Consider the following 18,146-nt stretch of genomic DNA (forward strand, 5'->3'; position numbering starts at 1 on the left):
TACCCTGTCATTAGTCTCATAATTAAGTGAATTAACAGTTATTTTTAAAAAGTGATCCTTACTGTTATTTTTCAGATTAGCATTATTTTGAATGATGAATTCAGTAACCTAAATTAGGGATTTTAAAATATTTCAACTCAAAGATTGTAGGAGGCTTAAATAAAATCAAATTTAGTATTCTACCAGGAGTATCTTCCCAAGGCAAATGTGATTTCAGGTATTTTTGTTCAAAATATTAATTTGTTTTAAAGTTATTGAGTACTAATTTGTTATTGCCTGGGAAACCTTAGATTTCAAAAGTTAAATCAAATATATTTATTAAAATGTGTAATTTGCATTTGCTATTTTTTTACTCCCTAAAAAGTTAATCTCAATAATAAAATCCTCTTTCCTTTTTATTATTAATTCCATGACATGAGTGGGGAGTAGAATATTCTGATTTTAAAAACCTTTAGGCTGTTATTCCATTGAAAAAAGTCAAAGAATTAAGTTTTATATGTGTGTATGTCTGTGTGTATAATATTTAAAAAACGATTTACAAAAATTAGATTTATTTTTAAACTTTAATTATTTTATAAGATATCATATGAGAGGTTTTAGGTTAAATGTCTCCATTTTAACCTGTATTTAGTGCTAATTTTTCAGTTTTACCAAATGAATCAAAGAAATTAAACTAGATAAAATTTAAGGTAACTTTAACATTGTGGATAATTCTTTTTCAACCATTAATATAGGGACTTTTTGTAAACTTACATCATAAGATGTCCAAAGAAAAAACCTAAAATTTTGCTACCCACACAAACACGGGTTACTTTTTTTTTTTTTTTGAATATATCTCATTACATTCCAGAATGAGCAAGAATTACAGAATTTAAGATACATCAGATCTGTCAGTTTTTCTTTAGGCTTTATAATCTATATGATAGAATGCAGTGGGAACGGCTAGAAGGTGACCATAGTTTATTTTATTTATCCTTCCTAGCTTTCTTTAATAAAAAGAATCATTGAGTTTGTATTATTTGAGAGTCCTCCCCCAAATATATTGTAGTTTCATTATTCACTGTTAGTATGAATGTTTCAGCTAAGGATAAGAAACGTGACAATTCAGTGTGAAGTTTTTTGAGAACTATTAAAATTATAGTCATGATCTAACCTCAAGTACAGACATGGTCTAGTTCAACCAAAAGGGAATTGTTTTTTCATTTAATTCTTATTCTAGTGTTGAGTTTTAACATATTTGTGTTATTTATATATTTATAATTTTATGTCTATCTTAAGATAGACATATTTAAAGGGAGTAGTTCATGAAGGTTTGGTAATGTTATTAGTTTGATCCTACTTGCCAGTTTCACACCCTCACCAAACTACATGTTTTTACCTTTGATGACTCTGTTGACAGTCAGTTGATGGCTATCGGTTGACAGACAACCAATAATTCTGGCTTAAACAATTTTAGAGCAATATCAGTAATAGTAGAAAATGTTCCCATCAAATAAATTATTTTCACAAGAAAAAGAGAATATATGTACAGGAAATATCTGGACGAATAATTTTCTTTGGATTTTCTCTGATTGTATCAGGAAATTTTGCCACAGGTTTTATTGTTAGTGACTGGGTAAATCGATAGACCTAGGCTCTATTTTGAGATTTTTGTGGTAATGAGCTTTGTAACCCATTCATTGAATCTCTTTGGCCCCCTGATAAGAAAATGATCAGCTAGAGAGTTAGACTATAGGTCCTTTTCAGCTCAAAGTTTCTGTCATTTTTTTTTTTTTTTTGATAGATAATAACATGGTACAATAAAGAGAGCAAGATTTTGCAGTCAGATTGACCAAGAGTCATGATCAGCTCCAGTACTTATTATCTGTGGCTATAATCAGATGCTTTGATACTTGAACTTCCATTTGTTTATTTGTAAATTGAAGTTATTAATGCAAAATTAGTAATGCCATCCTGTGGTTTGAAATACTGTATGTAAAAAAACCTGTAACACCAGTTAATTGATGGCGCCTAGTTGTTCAACCAGTGGCCAATGTTCCGATTGTTGTTCTTTCCAGTCAGTGACAAGAATCTTGTAAAATTTATATGAAGAAAGGAAATGGCACTTGACCTAAAGTTTGGGACTTTGGTATTAGCAAAGCAAATTCGAGGAAGATAAAGGTTTAGAGGACATAGGGGAGAGATGGACATTGTCAGCACAGAAAACTAGCTCTGGTTAACATTGTAGATCCAATTAGTCACTGGCACATAACCTACTTGATCTTCCCCACCTCTTTACCCTTCTGCAGGTGAACGTCCCTTTCATTGTAACCAGTGTGGAGCTTCTTTTACTCAGAAGGGCAACCTTCTGAGACACATAAAGTTACACTCTGGAGAGAAGCCGTTCAAATGTCCTTTCTGTAGCTATGCCTGTAGAAGAAGGGACGCCCTCACAGGACACCTCAGGACCCACTCTGGTAAGTGCCACCAGCTCTTTAAGAAGAAAACTAAAATGTGGGAATTCAGAAGTGTACTATAGAATAATTCAAAGTAACTTATAGCTTTGGTATATAGCTGAGAATGAAGTAGATGATTTCTTTTTTATACATTGAATAACTGACAGATTTTGCAGGATGCATTTGGCCCTTCTTTTTTAGATTTATAGACTTGGCAGAAAGGAGTACTGTCAACTGAAGAGTTTTAAGACATTGATGAAAACAGCTGTTACATAAATTTTCTATAATTTTTAAATTTTATAGTTATTAATGAAATAATTGTGGTAAATCCAGAATAATGGAAAACCCAGTAAAAAAATATAGTTACATGTTGATGTTAGCATAGAGGAGAGGAAAGCTGTGATTTTTTTGACTGATAGAGTACCTGGGCTGGGACTTCAAGGGTTGTCAAATATAACTATTTTAAACTTGAAAATATTATGTTCATTAGAAAATTGGCTGTGAGGGTATTTTATATTTCATTTTAACTCTCCTTGTTTCTTTAATTTTCAAACTATAGTCATTGGATGCTCTCTAAAACTTTTCTTGGCTTCATAAATCATCATTAGAAAAATCTAGACTGTTTGGTTTTTTTAAATGCCAGAATATAGTACATAAAAGCAAAAGAATGATTAGAAATCTGAATGAATTTCATTTGACTTTTAGCATGAATTACCATAACCAAGAAGTTAAAGGTGGAAAATTAATATAGAATACTCTCAAGTCAGTTTTATATGCTCCTTCTGTTCATAATGACATATTAAAATTTCATTTTAATATGAAGATATCATGAAAGTGATATTTTCATCTACATTGACAAATTGACAGAGTACTGTGGGTTGTGAGGTAATGCTTGTATTATCTTTCTTTACATTTTTCCTGTTAATCCTTAAGGCTTTACCCAGTTTTTTTAACATGAATGTGAAATATGTAAAACTATTCTAGACATCAACTTGATTAAAAAATAAAATTGATGAAATATTAAAATATTTTAAGTATATGCTTTATACTCTTCCCTGACTTAAGGCAGTTTCCAACCATGACACATTATATTTTATTTAGAAATTTTGCTGTGAAAATTATATATTAAAGTGGTATTGTTTTATTATAAGAAGTATTCTTTACTGAAAGATACTTTTAAGACCTGACAGTTATTTCCTTTAGCTGGCCATGAGCTCTGGCTTATTAAAGTATTAGTCAGTTAACCAAGGATTATATTAATACAAAACATAGCTTTCCATGGGAATGAAGTTGAGGCAAAAATATAGCTGTAAGCATGTATTTCACTCTTTACAAAATTTACAAAATTGTGTTGTTTTAAGTATCATGGTTTGATGTATACATTTACTCTACCTGGTGATTGCTAGATTGCTTCTAGAAGGTTCATTGTCTGGTGACACCTCCAGAAGGCATTTAACCTTCATCTCAATTTCTGTTTCCTTGGTTTCTTTTTTGCTCTTTTAAGAGGTTTATCCCTGTGGGTAGTGTCTAAGAAGTCAAGACACCTTGGTTTTTGTATTAGACTGAGCTGGGCAGCTACACTCAGTTTCTTTACACATATTAGGCATGGCTCATCTAGGGTCTCCTATTTGATGTCTAGTGGAGTGAGGGGAGGGAAAGATGGTGCTCAGAAGTAAGCCCCTTACATTGGCTTTGGCATGGCCAGACACCATAATTTATGTGGTTCAATATAATTATAAAGTTTATGTGCATAGAGCAAAGCTATTACTAAGAAACTGTAATTTTTTATTTTTGGCTGTTCTGTATGGCTTGCAAGATCTTAGTTCCTCTACCAGGGATCAAACCTGTGACCCTGCAGTGAAAATATGGAGCCCTAACCACTTCACAGCTAGGGTATTCTCTATGAAACTGTAAATTTTATAAATAAATACTTTGCTACTTTGAGGTTCAAAAAAAAGATATAAGTCTCTATAATTGCCATTATGATTTTGCAATTTAGTATACTAAGTTATGGCTTTTGCAGATATATAAATAGATATGCTCAAATTGCCTAATAAGGGGAGTTTAACAGAGAGATGAAAGGGACAAATTGGTGTCAGCCACCTACTGCTTCATTAAGGTGTGATATCAGCTCAGACATACTTTGAATTTGAAATACTAGCCGTCACCAATGCTGTTCATAATAGATGAAGCATAAAACATAGCTGCCAAAGTCCATGCTTCTCTAACTGATCAGAAAGGTCAAGTTGACCATTATACCTTTCTTCATCCACTGCTGATTCCATCTTCCCCTTACTTTCACCCTCTTTTTAGCACCTGTGCTGTCCAAGGTTCCTTGATGGGTGATCCACAGCCTAATTCCTAAACGTTATGATTATTTGGGGACCTTTTCTTCCTTGGATTACTATAGCTTTTCAATAACCAGAATTACTGGACAAGTTTTTGTTAGAGATGTCCCAGTAAATCTGCTGAGCTTCTAACTTAGTTGTCCTTGCCCATATCGTATAGCAACAACCCCAAATCATTTTGGTAATCTGGAAAATTTACCAGCCAATAGCCTACTTCTCTTTCTGTTAATTCAGCAGCTTGAAATGTCCCATATAGGCAGAGAGTAGTCTCAGCTTTCAATAAAATAGTAACAGAACTCTGATCCCTGGTGGAAACTTTTGGGCACTGAGATCTCCAAAACCAGCAATCCCAAGGTTTCAGCACAGGAAGCAAAAACCCTTTAAATGGGTTATTTGATGTATTGTGGCCACTACTACCTCTTTGTAATCAAACTTATGCTCTGTGGCAATGGGGGTGATAGATGACTTTAGGCATTTACCATGTCCTATAGAACATACTCAAACTTCTCCTAGCTAGCAGCCATACATAAACCATGCCACCTGTGGGCCAGTATACTCCATTTGGCCAAATGATTCTGGATAATGTGGCATGAGATATGGCTAGTGAAATCTGGAAATGGTTTGGGGCCATTGCTATATTTCCTTTGCCTTGAAAAGAATTTCCTGCTTAAAGTCAATATTTTAAGTAATACTATAGTGGTTGTTAAAGGCATTCTGTTACATCCAGGTGAGGAGGAACATACAAAAGCACCAAAGGAAGGGGCGGTAAATCTATATCCTGAATATGTATCAATTCCTATGAGAATAAATTTCTCCCTCCTTCAGGTGGAAAGAAGTTCATTGTAATCCTCCAGTCACTAATCAACGGTTGATCCCCTTGGAGAACAGTGCCATATCAGGGTCCCGGCATTGGAAGTTGGTGGATCAACAGTTGTGGTAGTTAAATTAGTCACAGAGTGGGGGAAATCTATGTTGTCGAAGTGTGTAGAGTTTCCATCATTGCCCCTCTTTTCACTTTGTACGTGGGCCACTTAAGCAGGCACTAGGGTAGCTAGGTAAAGAATCTGATACCCATCGTATAGATTATCTGATTGTTTTGAGTCACCCGTCACATAATCTTTTCCAGACTACTCAGAGCCTCCTCCACAATGGATGCCTTCTGGAGGGAATTCATGTAAGATACCATATTGTCACACTTTGTACCAGTTCTGAAAGGCACATATGCATAACTCTGCCCCAAACCTTCTATCTCCAATCTTCCAGTCTTGTTTTTCCAAGTCCTTAACCATATGGCCATACCATCTATCATTTCCTCATCTATCTTTTCTTACATGCAAACTGTACAGCTGGGGGGGTTATCTTTTCACCACTAGGATTTAGAGGGAGCCCTCTTCATTGGGCCTCTAGTACAATAGTTGCAGCTAGTACCAAATGCCATGCAGTCCATTCACAGGTTGGTTCATGCAGTTTTATCCTGTGTTAATTGGTCATTGAGAAGACCCCATGAGGCCAGATTGTGAGAGATTGTGAAGCAGTAGTGGCAGGTATCAGAGACATGTGAGCTACTTGCTCATGAATTATATTCTTGGGCTTCCCAGACCTGTGTAGTCCATTTCATTTAATAATGAAATGCTCTTGTGCACATCTTATTTTGTATATTGAATCAGATTAACACATAGTTCATTTTGTATAGTTTGAGCCACACAGTCATTTGGAGTTTCATGTCCTAATACTCAGTCTTAACAAGAGTCCAATAGCAAATTAGGAGGCACTTTTCAAATGGCAGATCATTATTGAGATGATCACATATATTTCCTCCATTGGGGATCTACACTCCGATCCTGCAGCAGCAATTACATCACACGCCATCTTTGCTTGACACATGCATTTCCAAAAACTGTGGCATTGCTGGATCCTAGAGCCAGAGGTCTACATGGCAGCTTTCATTGCAGCAGAGGTATACTGCAGTCCCAGTATCCCTTTCTTGCCCCAGTCCGCTCTCAAGGTTGACAGCCTTGTGGATTATCGAATACGTGCATCAGAGTGGAATACCCAAACATAGTATATCTTGTTTCTGAAATTCAAAGAGGGGGCACCACATCTTCTTCCTCCTTCTTCATGATGAAAGGTACAAAGTACAGAAACTTATCATTTACTGTAGAGGCTCTGTTTCCACATGCCTGCATTGCTGGGCCCCTAAAATTTCACCAGTGCTGCAGGTGTCTAAACTTTTCATAGAGATCACCTCCTATCCTCCGGCATATATCTTAATGAGACATTTTAGTGTTTACTACTTCCTGCTCACCAAATCCAATTAGTATAATACCATGAAGGTAATGCCCTAGGTAGATGTTATGTGAGATATCAAGATGAACAAGATTTCTTTGCCCTATGTTATGGCAAAGAGAGGAGAGTTGACCTAGCCTTAGGGTAAGATGGTGAAAGTATGTTGTCTCTGCATTGTAAAGGCAAACTGCTTCTGATTATCTTTATCGATAAGGAATTACTTTTAAAAGAAATTAAGCTGGTAGTTCCATACATGGTGTCAGGGGCTATGTTAATATGCTCCAACAAAGATACTATAGCTAAAACTGCTTCTGTATTTGCCATTCTAGTGTAACTAAATCTTCATTCATCCATGGAACCATCTAGGTCTTGCATTAGCCTGACAAACAGTTTAAATGGGTTTGTAGTAGGAATGACCACCCCAGCATCTTTCAATTTTAGTTTACTGTCTTGGAAGAAGTGACAGTTCTAGGGCTGTGGTCTCCAGAATGGTAGCCACTAGCCATCTGTGGCTCTTAAGCACCTATACACATGGGCTTTCCTGTGGCCCAGTGGTAAAGAATCCGCCTGCAATACAGGAGACACAGGTTCAATCCCTGGGTTGGGAAGATCCCCTGGAGGAGGAAATGGCAACCCCTGTCCAGTATTCTTGCCAGGAAAATCCCATGGACAGAGGAGCCTGGTGGGCTACAGTCCATAATGTCACAGAGAGTCCAATATGACTAAGAGGCTGAGCACACACATATGGTTAATACCATATGTTGAAATGGTATTTATTAAATATATTATGAAAATTAATTCCACCTTTTAAAAATGTGGCTATTAGAAAATTTTAAATTATATACGTGATTCATTTTGCATTAAACAGCACTGTTCTTGTCTTTTTATAATAGCCCTCCTACCCTGGGTCAGGGAACCGATGTAAGGATTATTTCCATTACTGAGTGCACTTATTCCTATGGTACTGTAAGATGGGCTCGGGTGAAGTCTCCATATATATCTTGGCCTCCATAAGCTCCCACTTATGGGACTGGTGGGCCACAGTCATATTTTGGTTTCCAGGGATTAATGGCAATTCAGAGCTAATATAATACAAGTGCCTTATAACCTGTGGAAGGATTTGTTATTATCCTTCTCACAGTCCACAGTCACTGTCATAAATGGCCACAGGTGGTTCCGAAATGGCTATGAGGAAAATTCATAGCCTACAGCTATGGCAAGGTTTCATGGACTCTGTCTCCACCTAAAATTATGTGACTCTGGATATGTGAATATACTTAGGTCTAGGCAGTGGATAAGAGATCATGAATCCCACTGTGGTGACTGAAGTTGAATTTTTGCCCACAAGACCTAGAGTGTTTCTGTCCATGTAAGACAGCTAGCAGCTTGGTATTCTAAGTGTCTTTTTCATTCTTGGGGAATCTGAAACCCATTAGCCATTTCCATAGAACCCTGTGGCACAAAACACATTGGTTTTCACCCCATCCCTGTGGCTTGTTAAGGTAACCTCACCTTCCTGAAATTAATTTCTACCACATAGCTTCTGCCATCTCAGAAGATCACAATAGATACCTTTAAATTAAGAAGCTCAGATCTGTTTGCAACATCTATCATTGTTCTCTCCAGCCTAGAGAAGATGGTTACCAGGAAGCTTCTCAAGCATGCTGGTTATTTCCTCACCAGTGTAATTCTTTGGTGAAGGAGGTGTCCCACTGGCTCTTGTGGGGTATTGTTATTTATAATAGATCCTTTCCACTTCTGGGCGTACACACTGAGGAAACCAGATCTGAAAGAGACACGTGCACCCCAATGTTCATCGCAGCACTGCTTATAATAGCCAGGACATGGAAGCAACCTAGATGCCCATCAGCAGATGAATGGATAAGGAAGCTGTGGTACATATACACCACGGAATATTACTCAGCCATTAAAAAGAATTCATTTGAACCAGTCCTAATGAGATGGATGAAGCTGGAGCCCATTATACAGAGTGAAGTAAGCCAGAAAGATAAAGAACATTACAGCATACTAACACATATATATATGGAATTTAGAAAGGTGATAACGATAACCCTATATGCAAAACAGAAAAAGAGACACAGAAATACAGAACAGACTTTTGAACTCTGTGGGAGAAGGTGAGGGTGGGATATTTCAAAAGAACAGCATGTATACTATCTATGGTGAAACAGATCACCAGCCCAGGTGGGATGCATGAGACAAGTGCTCCGGCCTGGTGCACTGGGAAGACCCAGAGGAATCGGGTGGAGAGGGAGGTGGGAGGGGGGATCGGGATTGGGAATACATGTAAATCCATGGCTGATTCATATCAATGTATGACAAAACCCACTGGAAAAAAAATAATAATAATAAATTTAAAAAAAAAAGATCCTTTCCAATATTCTTCCTTTCTTGAGATTTTGGAATTTTACTTTGCTATGCCAATAACATTCTGCCATTTCAACTTTTTTACTGTGTAAGCTATCATTGAATCAAAGGTTCAACTAACCAGTCACTCCCACCTGCTCAAGGCAATAAAATACTAAATCCCAGATGAATGTTCCTATAGATAAATTGGCCTGATCTAACATTGTAGTTCACCTTCTTGATTTGAAATCCTTAGAATCAATCCATTCCCTTACATGCTAACTGGACTATTACTGATAAAAATTGGTAAAGATTTGCAGTTATTTCAGTGTATAAGGTTGTCATCTCCTAGATATCCCTTGACTTTGGCTATATTAGGATCTAACTTGTCATGAGCCTGGGGATTGTGAATGGTAATAGAAATGAGTTCTGAAAAGAACTGCCATTCTCTGAACCAATTGGAAGTCCTCTTACTATATGAGAATGCTGATTTATGTGAGTGTCGGTTTCCTTGAATGGAATGGGAAGGGGTAAAGACAAATGTGTCTTCTGGCAAGTCAGGTTCTGTAGGGTTTTAGGAGTTCAGCATTCTGAGCCTTAGTATTTCATCACCTGGTATCAACACGTGTTTCACTCTTTCCCCATCATTACCCCATTATCAAGAACTAATGGTGGGCCTCTCTGGTGGTCCAGTGGTGAGGAATCTGCCTGCCAATGCAGGAGTCACCAGTTTGATCCCTGGTCTGGGAAGATCTCACGTGCCATGGAGCAACTAAGCCTGTGTGCCACAACTGCTGAGCCCACATGCCCCAGAGCCAGTGCTCAGCAACAAGCGAAGCCACCACAAGGAGAAGCCCATGCACTGGAGCTAGAGAGTAGCCCCGCTTGCCACAACTAGAGAAGAGCAATGAAAATCCAGCACAGACAGTAAATTTAAAAATAAGTAAAATTATTAAAAATAGATTTAGAAAAAGACCTAATGGTGTTGGTTTTGCACATTTTATTCAGCACGACAATCCCATCACCCTTCAAATCAGATTCTGGAGTTGATCTTCAGCCTTATTTACCTGAGCCTTAAGTAAATAAGGAGTGTTTTAAAGATAACAGAGAATTTTACTGTTTCACCTCCATTCAAACTTGAACATTCAGGACCTTCAATTTGTTCTTTCTCCTCCTTCATATAATCCTCTGGGCTAACAGAAGTAGCCATGTAACACTATAGTCTTCACACAGACACCTCTGCTGTCCTTTTGGCAAATAAAGACCACAGCTCCAAAAGTCTTCCTTTCATTTGCACTTCGTTCTATGATACCATCAGTGATAATCTGAGTAATCAGGTTGCTAGCACATGCATAGAATTACTGGAATTTCACTAACTTCCTAATAGGTGGCCCTCCTGTTCTCTTCAAGCATGAGAAACTCAATGTCAAAATGCCTTGTGGACTGTCTAAGGCCTTGCGCCACTCTTGCTACCAATAACTAGCATCAGGGCCTTGATAGGAAAGCAATGAGACACTCAAACGGAGAAAATGCAGGAGACATTGACAAAGCACTAAAATTCACAGGAGAATGAGTAGGCATAAAAGAAACCAACAAGGAACAGTTGAAATACTCTAAGGCTGCAGTATTAGGAAGCCATTAGTAATCCCATGTCTAAAGTGTGTGGGGGATGTGTGTGTGTGTGTTTGCACTCCGTCTTGTCCGACTCTTTGTGACTGCATGGACTGCATCCTGCCAGGCTCCTCTGTCCATAGAACTTTACAGGCAAGAATACTGGAGTGGCTTGCCATTTCCTCCTCCAGGAGATCTTCCTGACATCTCCTGTTGGGAAGGAGAGGTATCCACAATACAGGGATTGAACCCACATGTATTGTGTCTCCTTCCTTAACAGGCAGATTCTTTACCAACTGCGCCACCTGAAAGAGGTCACTGAAATTAGGAGAGTTAGGAGATGGTTTCGAAACTGACCTTCAGTGGAGGAATATACCCCTACTAACCTGTGACTGAGGAATAAACAGCTTGGCCTCACTCTTTCCGTCTCTCCTCTTTTGCTGATGTATGTTAGTCGCCCAGTCATGTCTGACTCTTTGCTACCCCATGGTCTATAGCCCACAGGCTCCTCTGTCCATGGGATTCTATAGGCAAGAATACTGCAGTGGGTTGCCATTTCCTTCTCCAGAGGATCTTCCCAACCCTGTGATTGAACCTTATGTCTCCTGCATTGGCAGGCGGCTTCTTTACTGTTTCTTTTGCTAATACCTTATGTTAGATGAGCATGACCAGAAGCCAGGGGACAAAGGAGCCATTGGATGAAGGTGATAGAAATTAGCTTTTTGCAGAAGTAGAGCAGAAAAAGGTGAAAAATGGCTAAGGAGGTGAAAGAGAATATGTCACAGATAAGCTAAATATAAGAACTAGTGCTTAAACTTACTAGTATAGGGTATTAAGTGTAATGTAATGATTTTAATTTGAATTTCAGTTTTTTATGAATAATATTATTAGTACAGCGTAACTTGCTTCCTCCTCCTCCATACCAACCCTTACTTTGGGTAATGAGTGCTCATTGTTTTATTTTCTTTAGTTAGCTGTTGTGTTCTAGGGTATTTATATTGCATCTTTGTTTCCTTTGTTTTAGGTTAGAACATTTTCCTTCCAGTAGATTGGTTAATAATGAGGTTGGTTTTGATGTGCACTTACATATTTCTATGACATTTTATATGTCGTAGAGAAATATGAGAAAACACTTAGAAAAATATCTGGGGTATAGTATCAGTGTTAGTTCAGTTGCTCAGTCGTGTCCGACTCTTTCCGACCCCATGGACTGCAGTATGCCAGGCTTCCCTGTCCATCACCAACTCCCAGAGCTTACTCAAATTCATGTTCATTGATATGGTGATGCCAGCCAACCATCTCATCCTCTGTTGTCCTCTTCTCCTCCTGCCTTCAATCATTCCCAGCATCAGGGTCTTTCCAAATGAGTCAGTTCTTCGCTTCAGGTGGCCAAGGTATTGCAGTTTTGGCTTCAGCATTAGTCCTTTTGATGAATATTCAGGACTAATTTTCCTTTAGGATGGATACATCCAATATAGTACACATTCAATAAATGTTAGCTCTTTTCTTTCTTCCTCTTTTTTTTAAAGCCCTATAAGGTCCCATGCAAGCTGAAAGTTTCTATTTGGAATTTTCTTGCATACTCTAGAGACAGGGTCCCCAACCTCCATGATCTAATGCCTGATGATCTTAATAATAATAGAAATAAATTGCACAACAAGTGTTAACATGCTTGAATCATCCTGAAACCATACCCCACCCCCAGTTTGTAGAAAAAAGTGTCTTCCATAAAACCAGTCTCTGGTGCAAAAAGGTTGGGGACCACTGCTCTAGAGGCACAAGGCAGTGTTTTGACTTTGATTGTATAATCCTAATAGTTAGGTTATAACAGGTCATGTCTGGAATTTCTTGAACTCTCTATAGCCTTGTACAAGGCACATCCTATGGATTATTCATTTAATTAAATCTTTTACCTGACAGAGCAAAACCAGGTAGTTTATCAGTTAAAAACAGTAAATCTAGCAATATGGGAAGGTTTCAATAAAAAGGCCAAGTCCTTTCCTTTCAGTGAGAAATTTGGTTTTGAAATTCCATGTAGTTTATCTGGCCTAAACCACACTCATAACACATCATCTCTAATTCCATCTTCAGTTTCTTTAAAAACTTGAAGACCTTGTGAAACAATCAGACTTCTATTAAATTTATCAGATTTTTGTCACTAATTTTTAAGATTTCCTTTGCCTTCCTCCAATTTATCAGCATTATTTTCAACTCATTTTTATTGAATCTTTCCAGAGTGGTAAAATTAGCTTTTATAGAAATAGCTTTCTTTCTGTACTTACTTTATTAGAATATGTGTATTTGGTTAATTTATTTAATTATAGTAATAGGTACAGCTGGCATAAATAAATTTGGGTGGAATCATAATGGACTCAGTGTAAGTATCCAGTTCAACCACCAGAAGCGTCTATGTGGGCATCCCAAAGAGGAGCCTGTGAGCACCAGCATTTCAGCGTTTTTCAAAGCATTGGAGAGACAGAAAAGCTTCTCGTTAATATTATTCCTAGTTTACAGGTGAGGAGACTGAGGCACAGAGAAGTCACACAGTCAGAGCCTGGATTCAAACCAAGACAGTCAAACTCCAAAATCTGTACTCCATGCTATGGAATAAATGATACAACCCCATATGTTTATGTTATCCTCTGTCTTGCTGAACTCTGGGCTTCCCTTGTGGCTCAGCTAGTAAAGAATTCGCCTGCAATGCGGGAGACATGGGTTCGATCTCTGGGTTGGGAAGATCCCCTGGATAAGGGAAAGGCTACCCACTCTAGTATTCTGGCCTGGAGAATTCCATGGACTGTATAGTCCATGGGGTCGCAAAGAGTTGGATGCAACTGAACAACTTTCACTCACTCACTCACTGCTGAACTCTATAAAATTAACTCCAAGTGATGAATTGAATGCTATCTGGAAGTCAAAAAGTCAAGACATCTGGGTTTAAGAACAGGCTCATTGCAAATTAGCTGTGTGACTTTGTCACATCACTTAATTTAATCTTTAATCTCCCTGTGCTGCTCATATTATATAATCCGTTATCTTTTCTCCTGGGGTTTTGCTGCTCATTAGTCACTGAGACCAAACTTTATGTTTATTTGCTGTTGTTTGTTTTAACTTTCAAAATAGATTTGCGTAAAATGGAAGAGGTCTTAAAAGATTTTCAGATGACCTGCATAGGACCAGCATCACTTCTCTGCAACAGTCTGCTAACATAAATCTCAGAGAAAACCTTGATATAGAGAGTTTCTGATTTTGCATTCTAATTCCAGATATAGTTTATTCATATAAAGTGCATTTCTTTTTAAAGAATATTTTTGAAAAAGCCCTCTCTGTGTTGCTGAATAGCAGTAGAAGTGTAAAACAGTGTTGAATTTTCCCTCCTTCTCTTTTACCAGTTAGTACCTGAATGAAATTTTTCTCACTGGAATGAAAGATGAGCTTAAGTGTACAAAGCCCTGATTACTTGATTTGATTGCTTGTTTTAAATTTTGATTACAGTCATTGATAACATTTTTTAATTTTGAAAGGATGCCCAATTTTATAAATGATTAATAAATCTGGGCTCCTTAAAGAGCACAAATATTTTGGTAGTATTTTCCAGTATTTGACATGGAAAAGTTTGCTTTCTAACAATAATTTTTAATCAGTATAATATTATTTCTGGAAATAGATTGATATGATCATCTTTTCTCAGGAGTAGATAATTCCTGTTAAAAACTCCTAGATTTTATTCCCAACTTCTTAAGATAATAATGGGAGAAATCAGAACTTTTCTTATATTTGTTATGGCAGTGCTATATTTCATTTCTAAAATATTGTCCGTTCAGGGGGAAAAAAGTGAAATAATGCAATCTAAGTTTTGTCTGTACAACAATCATCAGTGTTTATTTCTTTGTTTTTTAAAACTATTTTCATTTATTATGGTGTAGAGCTATTCTACTGGTCTTGATACTGGGTATTTCACTAGAATTGCTTTATTTTATGGCAGTATGTTGGCAAAATGTAAACTTTACCCACTAACCTTAGATTTACCATGCAAATCACCTACTTTTCTTTACATAAGTTTATAATGTAGTATTTCTGTCAGTTTTTAGTGACAAATCAGAGAATCAGTGCTCCTGCTACAAAAAATTATTAGTTTTGTCTATTAGATTTTTAGTTTAACAAGTGATTATAGTCCTTTCGTTCTTAGAAATTTGATTAGTGTGCTTCATACATTATATATTACTTCTTTTAATTGTCTTTATTTACTCAGTACACTGGGGAAATAGTGTTTCAATTAAGCCCTGGATCCCTATTAATCAAAACAATACTTACCATACTTATTTTTTAAATCAAGGAGGAATGAAAGGTGCATATATTTTCCTAATTAGGAAATATAATAGCACTTCAGGTATATTTCTCATGTACATTAATACAGTGCTCAAATTAAATATTTAAAACGTAATAGAAGAGTATGTGTTTTTAATGTATGGAAACTTATGTAATATATATGCTTTATAAATTCCTTTGTATAAATTGTAAAGAGAAAAAAGTAAGTAAGAATGCCTTTTTCATGGTCTCAAATGTTTTCATGCCATATCTAAAATTTAATTTTGGCCATGGAATTGTACTGCGCTTATTGTTGTTTAGTCGCTAAGTCACATCCGACTCTTTTGCAACCCCATGGTCTGTAGCCCGCCAGACTTCTCTGTCCAAAGGATTTCTAAGACAAGAATACTGGAGTGGGTTGCCATTTACTTCTTCAGGGGATCTTCCTGACCCAGGGATCAGACCCGGGTCTCCTGCATTGGCAGGTAAATTCTTTAGCACTGAGCCACCAGGAAAGCCTGTACTATACTTACATTCTTACCAAAAAAAAAAAAAAAAATCATTGCTAAAAAGGGAATCTTTTCATTTGAAAATGAAAAATCCTAATATCCCAAGGAAGCGTATTCATTGTCTCTTGTTCCTTGTTTATTGTAACCTTAAAGTATTGTTCAGAGATATATAAATAAAATATCCTTGAGTAAGCAGAGAAGTGTAGGATTTTTTTTTTCTGATTTTAGCTTTCAATTAAATTAGTTTTCAATTAAATAAGTATTTATTATATAATTACTTGAATGTATCACCTAAAAATAAACACTTTGTAAAGTTAGTTTATGTGATATATCTATGGCATATAACCCTAGAGTAAGAGCTATGTGAGGAACCTTCCAGCGTCACAGTCTTTTGACTTAGGATCATTTGGGCTTCCCAGGTAGTGCTAGTGGTTAGGAATCCACCTGCCAATGCAGGAGACACAGGAGATGCAGGTTCGATCCAGTGTCACAGTCTTTAGACTTAGGATCAAAAGCCTACATTATTCTGTGCAGATGCCTACTTTATTTCCAAAACACCTCAGTTATGTTGATTTTCACAACACAGTTTTGTAATCTATTCAATGTTTGACAAATTTTGCTTAAGAAGTTTGTTCTTTATATCTGATTGTCAGGTTAATGCTATTTTGTCCTATAAAAAGCAACTGGACCAGATGTAACATATAAGAATCCATCTGTTAAAACAATAACATCCATCATTTTTAGTTGTTTTAGATAAGGACTGTTTCCCTGCTTTTGAATATATTTGGATATTCACATTCAGTTCAGTTCAGTCACTCAGTCGTGTCCGACTCTTTGCAACCCCGTGAACCGCAGCACGCCAGGCCTCCCTGTCCATCACCAACTCCTGGAGTCCACCCAAACTCATGTCCATTGTGTCGGTGATGCCATCCAACCATTTCATCCTCTGTCGTCCCCTTCTCCTCCTGCCCTCAATCTTTCCCAGCATCAGGGTCTTTTCAAATGTTAGTACAATATTAAACCAACTAGCAGGCATTTTTAAGGTATAAACTACATGCTATCAGAGAAGCTGGTAAGAATATATAGTTTTCTCATTCTCTTCAAGTTTCTTGAAAAAGTTCAAAAGTGGCATCTGGCTGGGTTTGAGATAGTGCTAACCTTTGACCATATTGTTAAACAAGTGAATGTCAAATGCTGTAGTTTTGTGTTCTCATACAGGACTATCTGTTAATTTGCCATGAGAGTGATTATTCCCTCAGATATACTATCATGCCTTATTAAGGGACTATCACATCATTTCCTTAAATTCCTGGCTGATCAGGAATTCCATAAACTGTCCTCCAAAGCAGTGTGGCATTTATAATCACTGTCTCCTGAAATACACCCTTTCCTTCTTTTATATATATATATATATATATATATATATATATATATATATATATATATATATTTTTAAGTTATCTTACCCTTTTGTCTCCCCTCTGCCTTCCACTCTGTTTTTCTAATAGATTTTCCCCCCTAATCCTTCAATGTTTACTTGAATATTATCCCACTTTATTTTTTGAGGTAAACAAGTATATAATTAACTACTTTAAGTTTCTGTTACATATGAACTGCTTTTTACAACATGGATTTGCTACAGGTTATAGACCTTTAGATATTAATAGGACTGATTATTTTGTTAAAGAAGGATTTTAAATGTCTGAAAGTTGGGTATGTGGCCAAAAGATTATCATTATCAGTTATTTCCATATTGACATTATTTTAAAACCAGATCACCATGACTTTTCTACCAGATTTGCTAAAGAGATCCATTTAAAAAAATTCTAAGCCAATGACCAGTATACTGATAAGACATATTGGATTTAATTTTGCTGGTTATAGAAATTGAGTCTAGTGCAGCTCATTCATAGTAGTGATGGTGCATAAAATGTAGTATAATATGTACTGCAGACTTCCCTTGAGAAGAAACTGTTTTCACCTGATTGTAGACCTGGCACCTGGCCCACTTTCTGGGTGATCTCCCAAGTGTGAACTTTCCCCACCCTCTACCCCTCCTTTCCTTCCTGGAGGTGGTTGATAGAGGAGGATTATGTTGATAATTACACAAGCAGTGTCAGTTGCACACTTGATTTGCATAACTGTGCTCTGCTGATTTCACCCATCAAGTCCTGACACTTAGCCTGTGGAGCCTCTCTGTATGCTTTGCAATAAACACTGAAGAGAGGGAATGGGATTAGTGTCTCCATTCCTGACTCAAACACACATGTGACACCCTGCCC

At 37.0% G+C, this 18,146-nt stretch overlaps 1 protein-coding gene across 13 annotated transcripts in view; it reads left to right on the forward strand.

Moving 5' to 3' along the window:
- IKZF2 (IKAROS family zinc finger 2) overlaps positions 1–18,146 on the forward strand; it is a 176,174-nt gene that overhangs the window by 112,999 nt on the left and 45,029 nt on the right. For all 13 annotated transcript variants that reach the window (XM_061148827.1, XM_061148826.1, XM_061148822.1 and 10 more), the window contains one exon: positions 2,289–2,456. In XM_061148827.1, coding sequence (XP_061004810.1) covers positions 2,289–2,456 — 168 coding nt within the window. The remainder of the gene's footprint in view (positions 1–2,288; positions 2,457–18,146) is intronic.

Source organism: Dama dama, chromosome 8 (genome assembly GCF_033118175.1).
Source record: "Dama dama isolate Ldn47 chromosome 8, ASM3311817v1, whole genome shotgun sequence".
Classification (NCBI taxonomy): domain Eukaryota; kingdom Metazoa; phylum Chordata; class Mammalia; order Artiodactyla; family Cervidae; genus Dama; species Dama dama.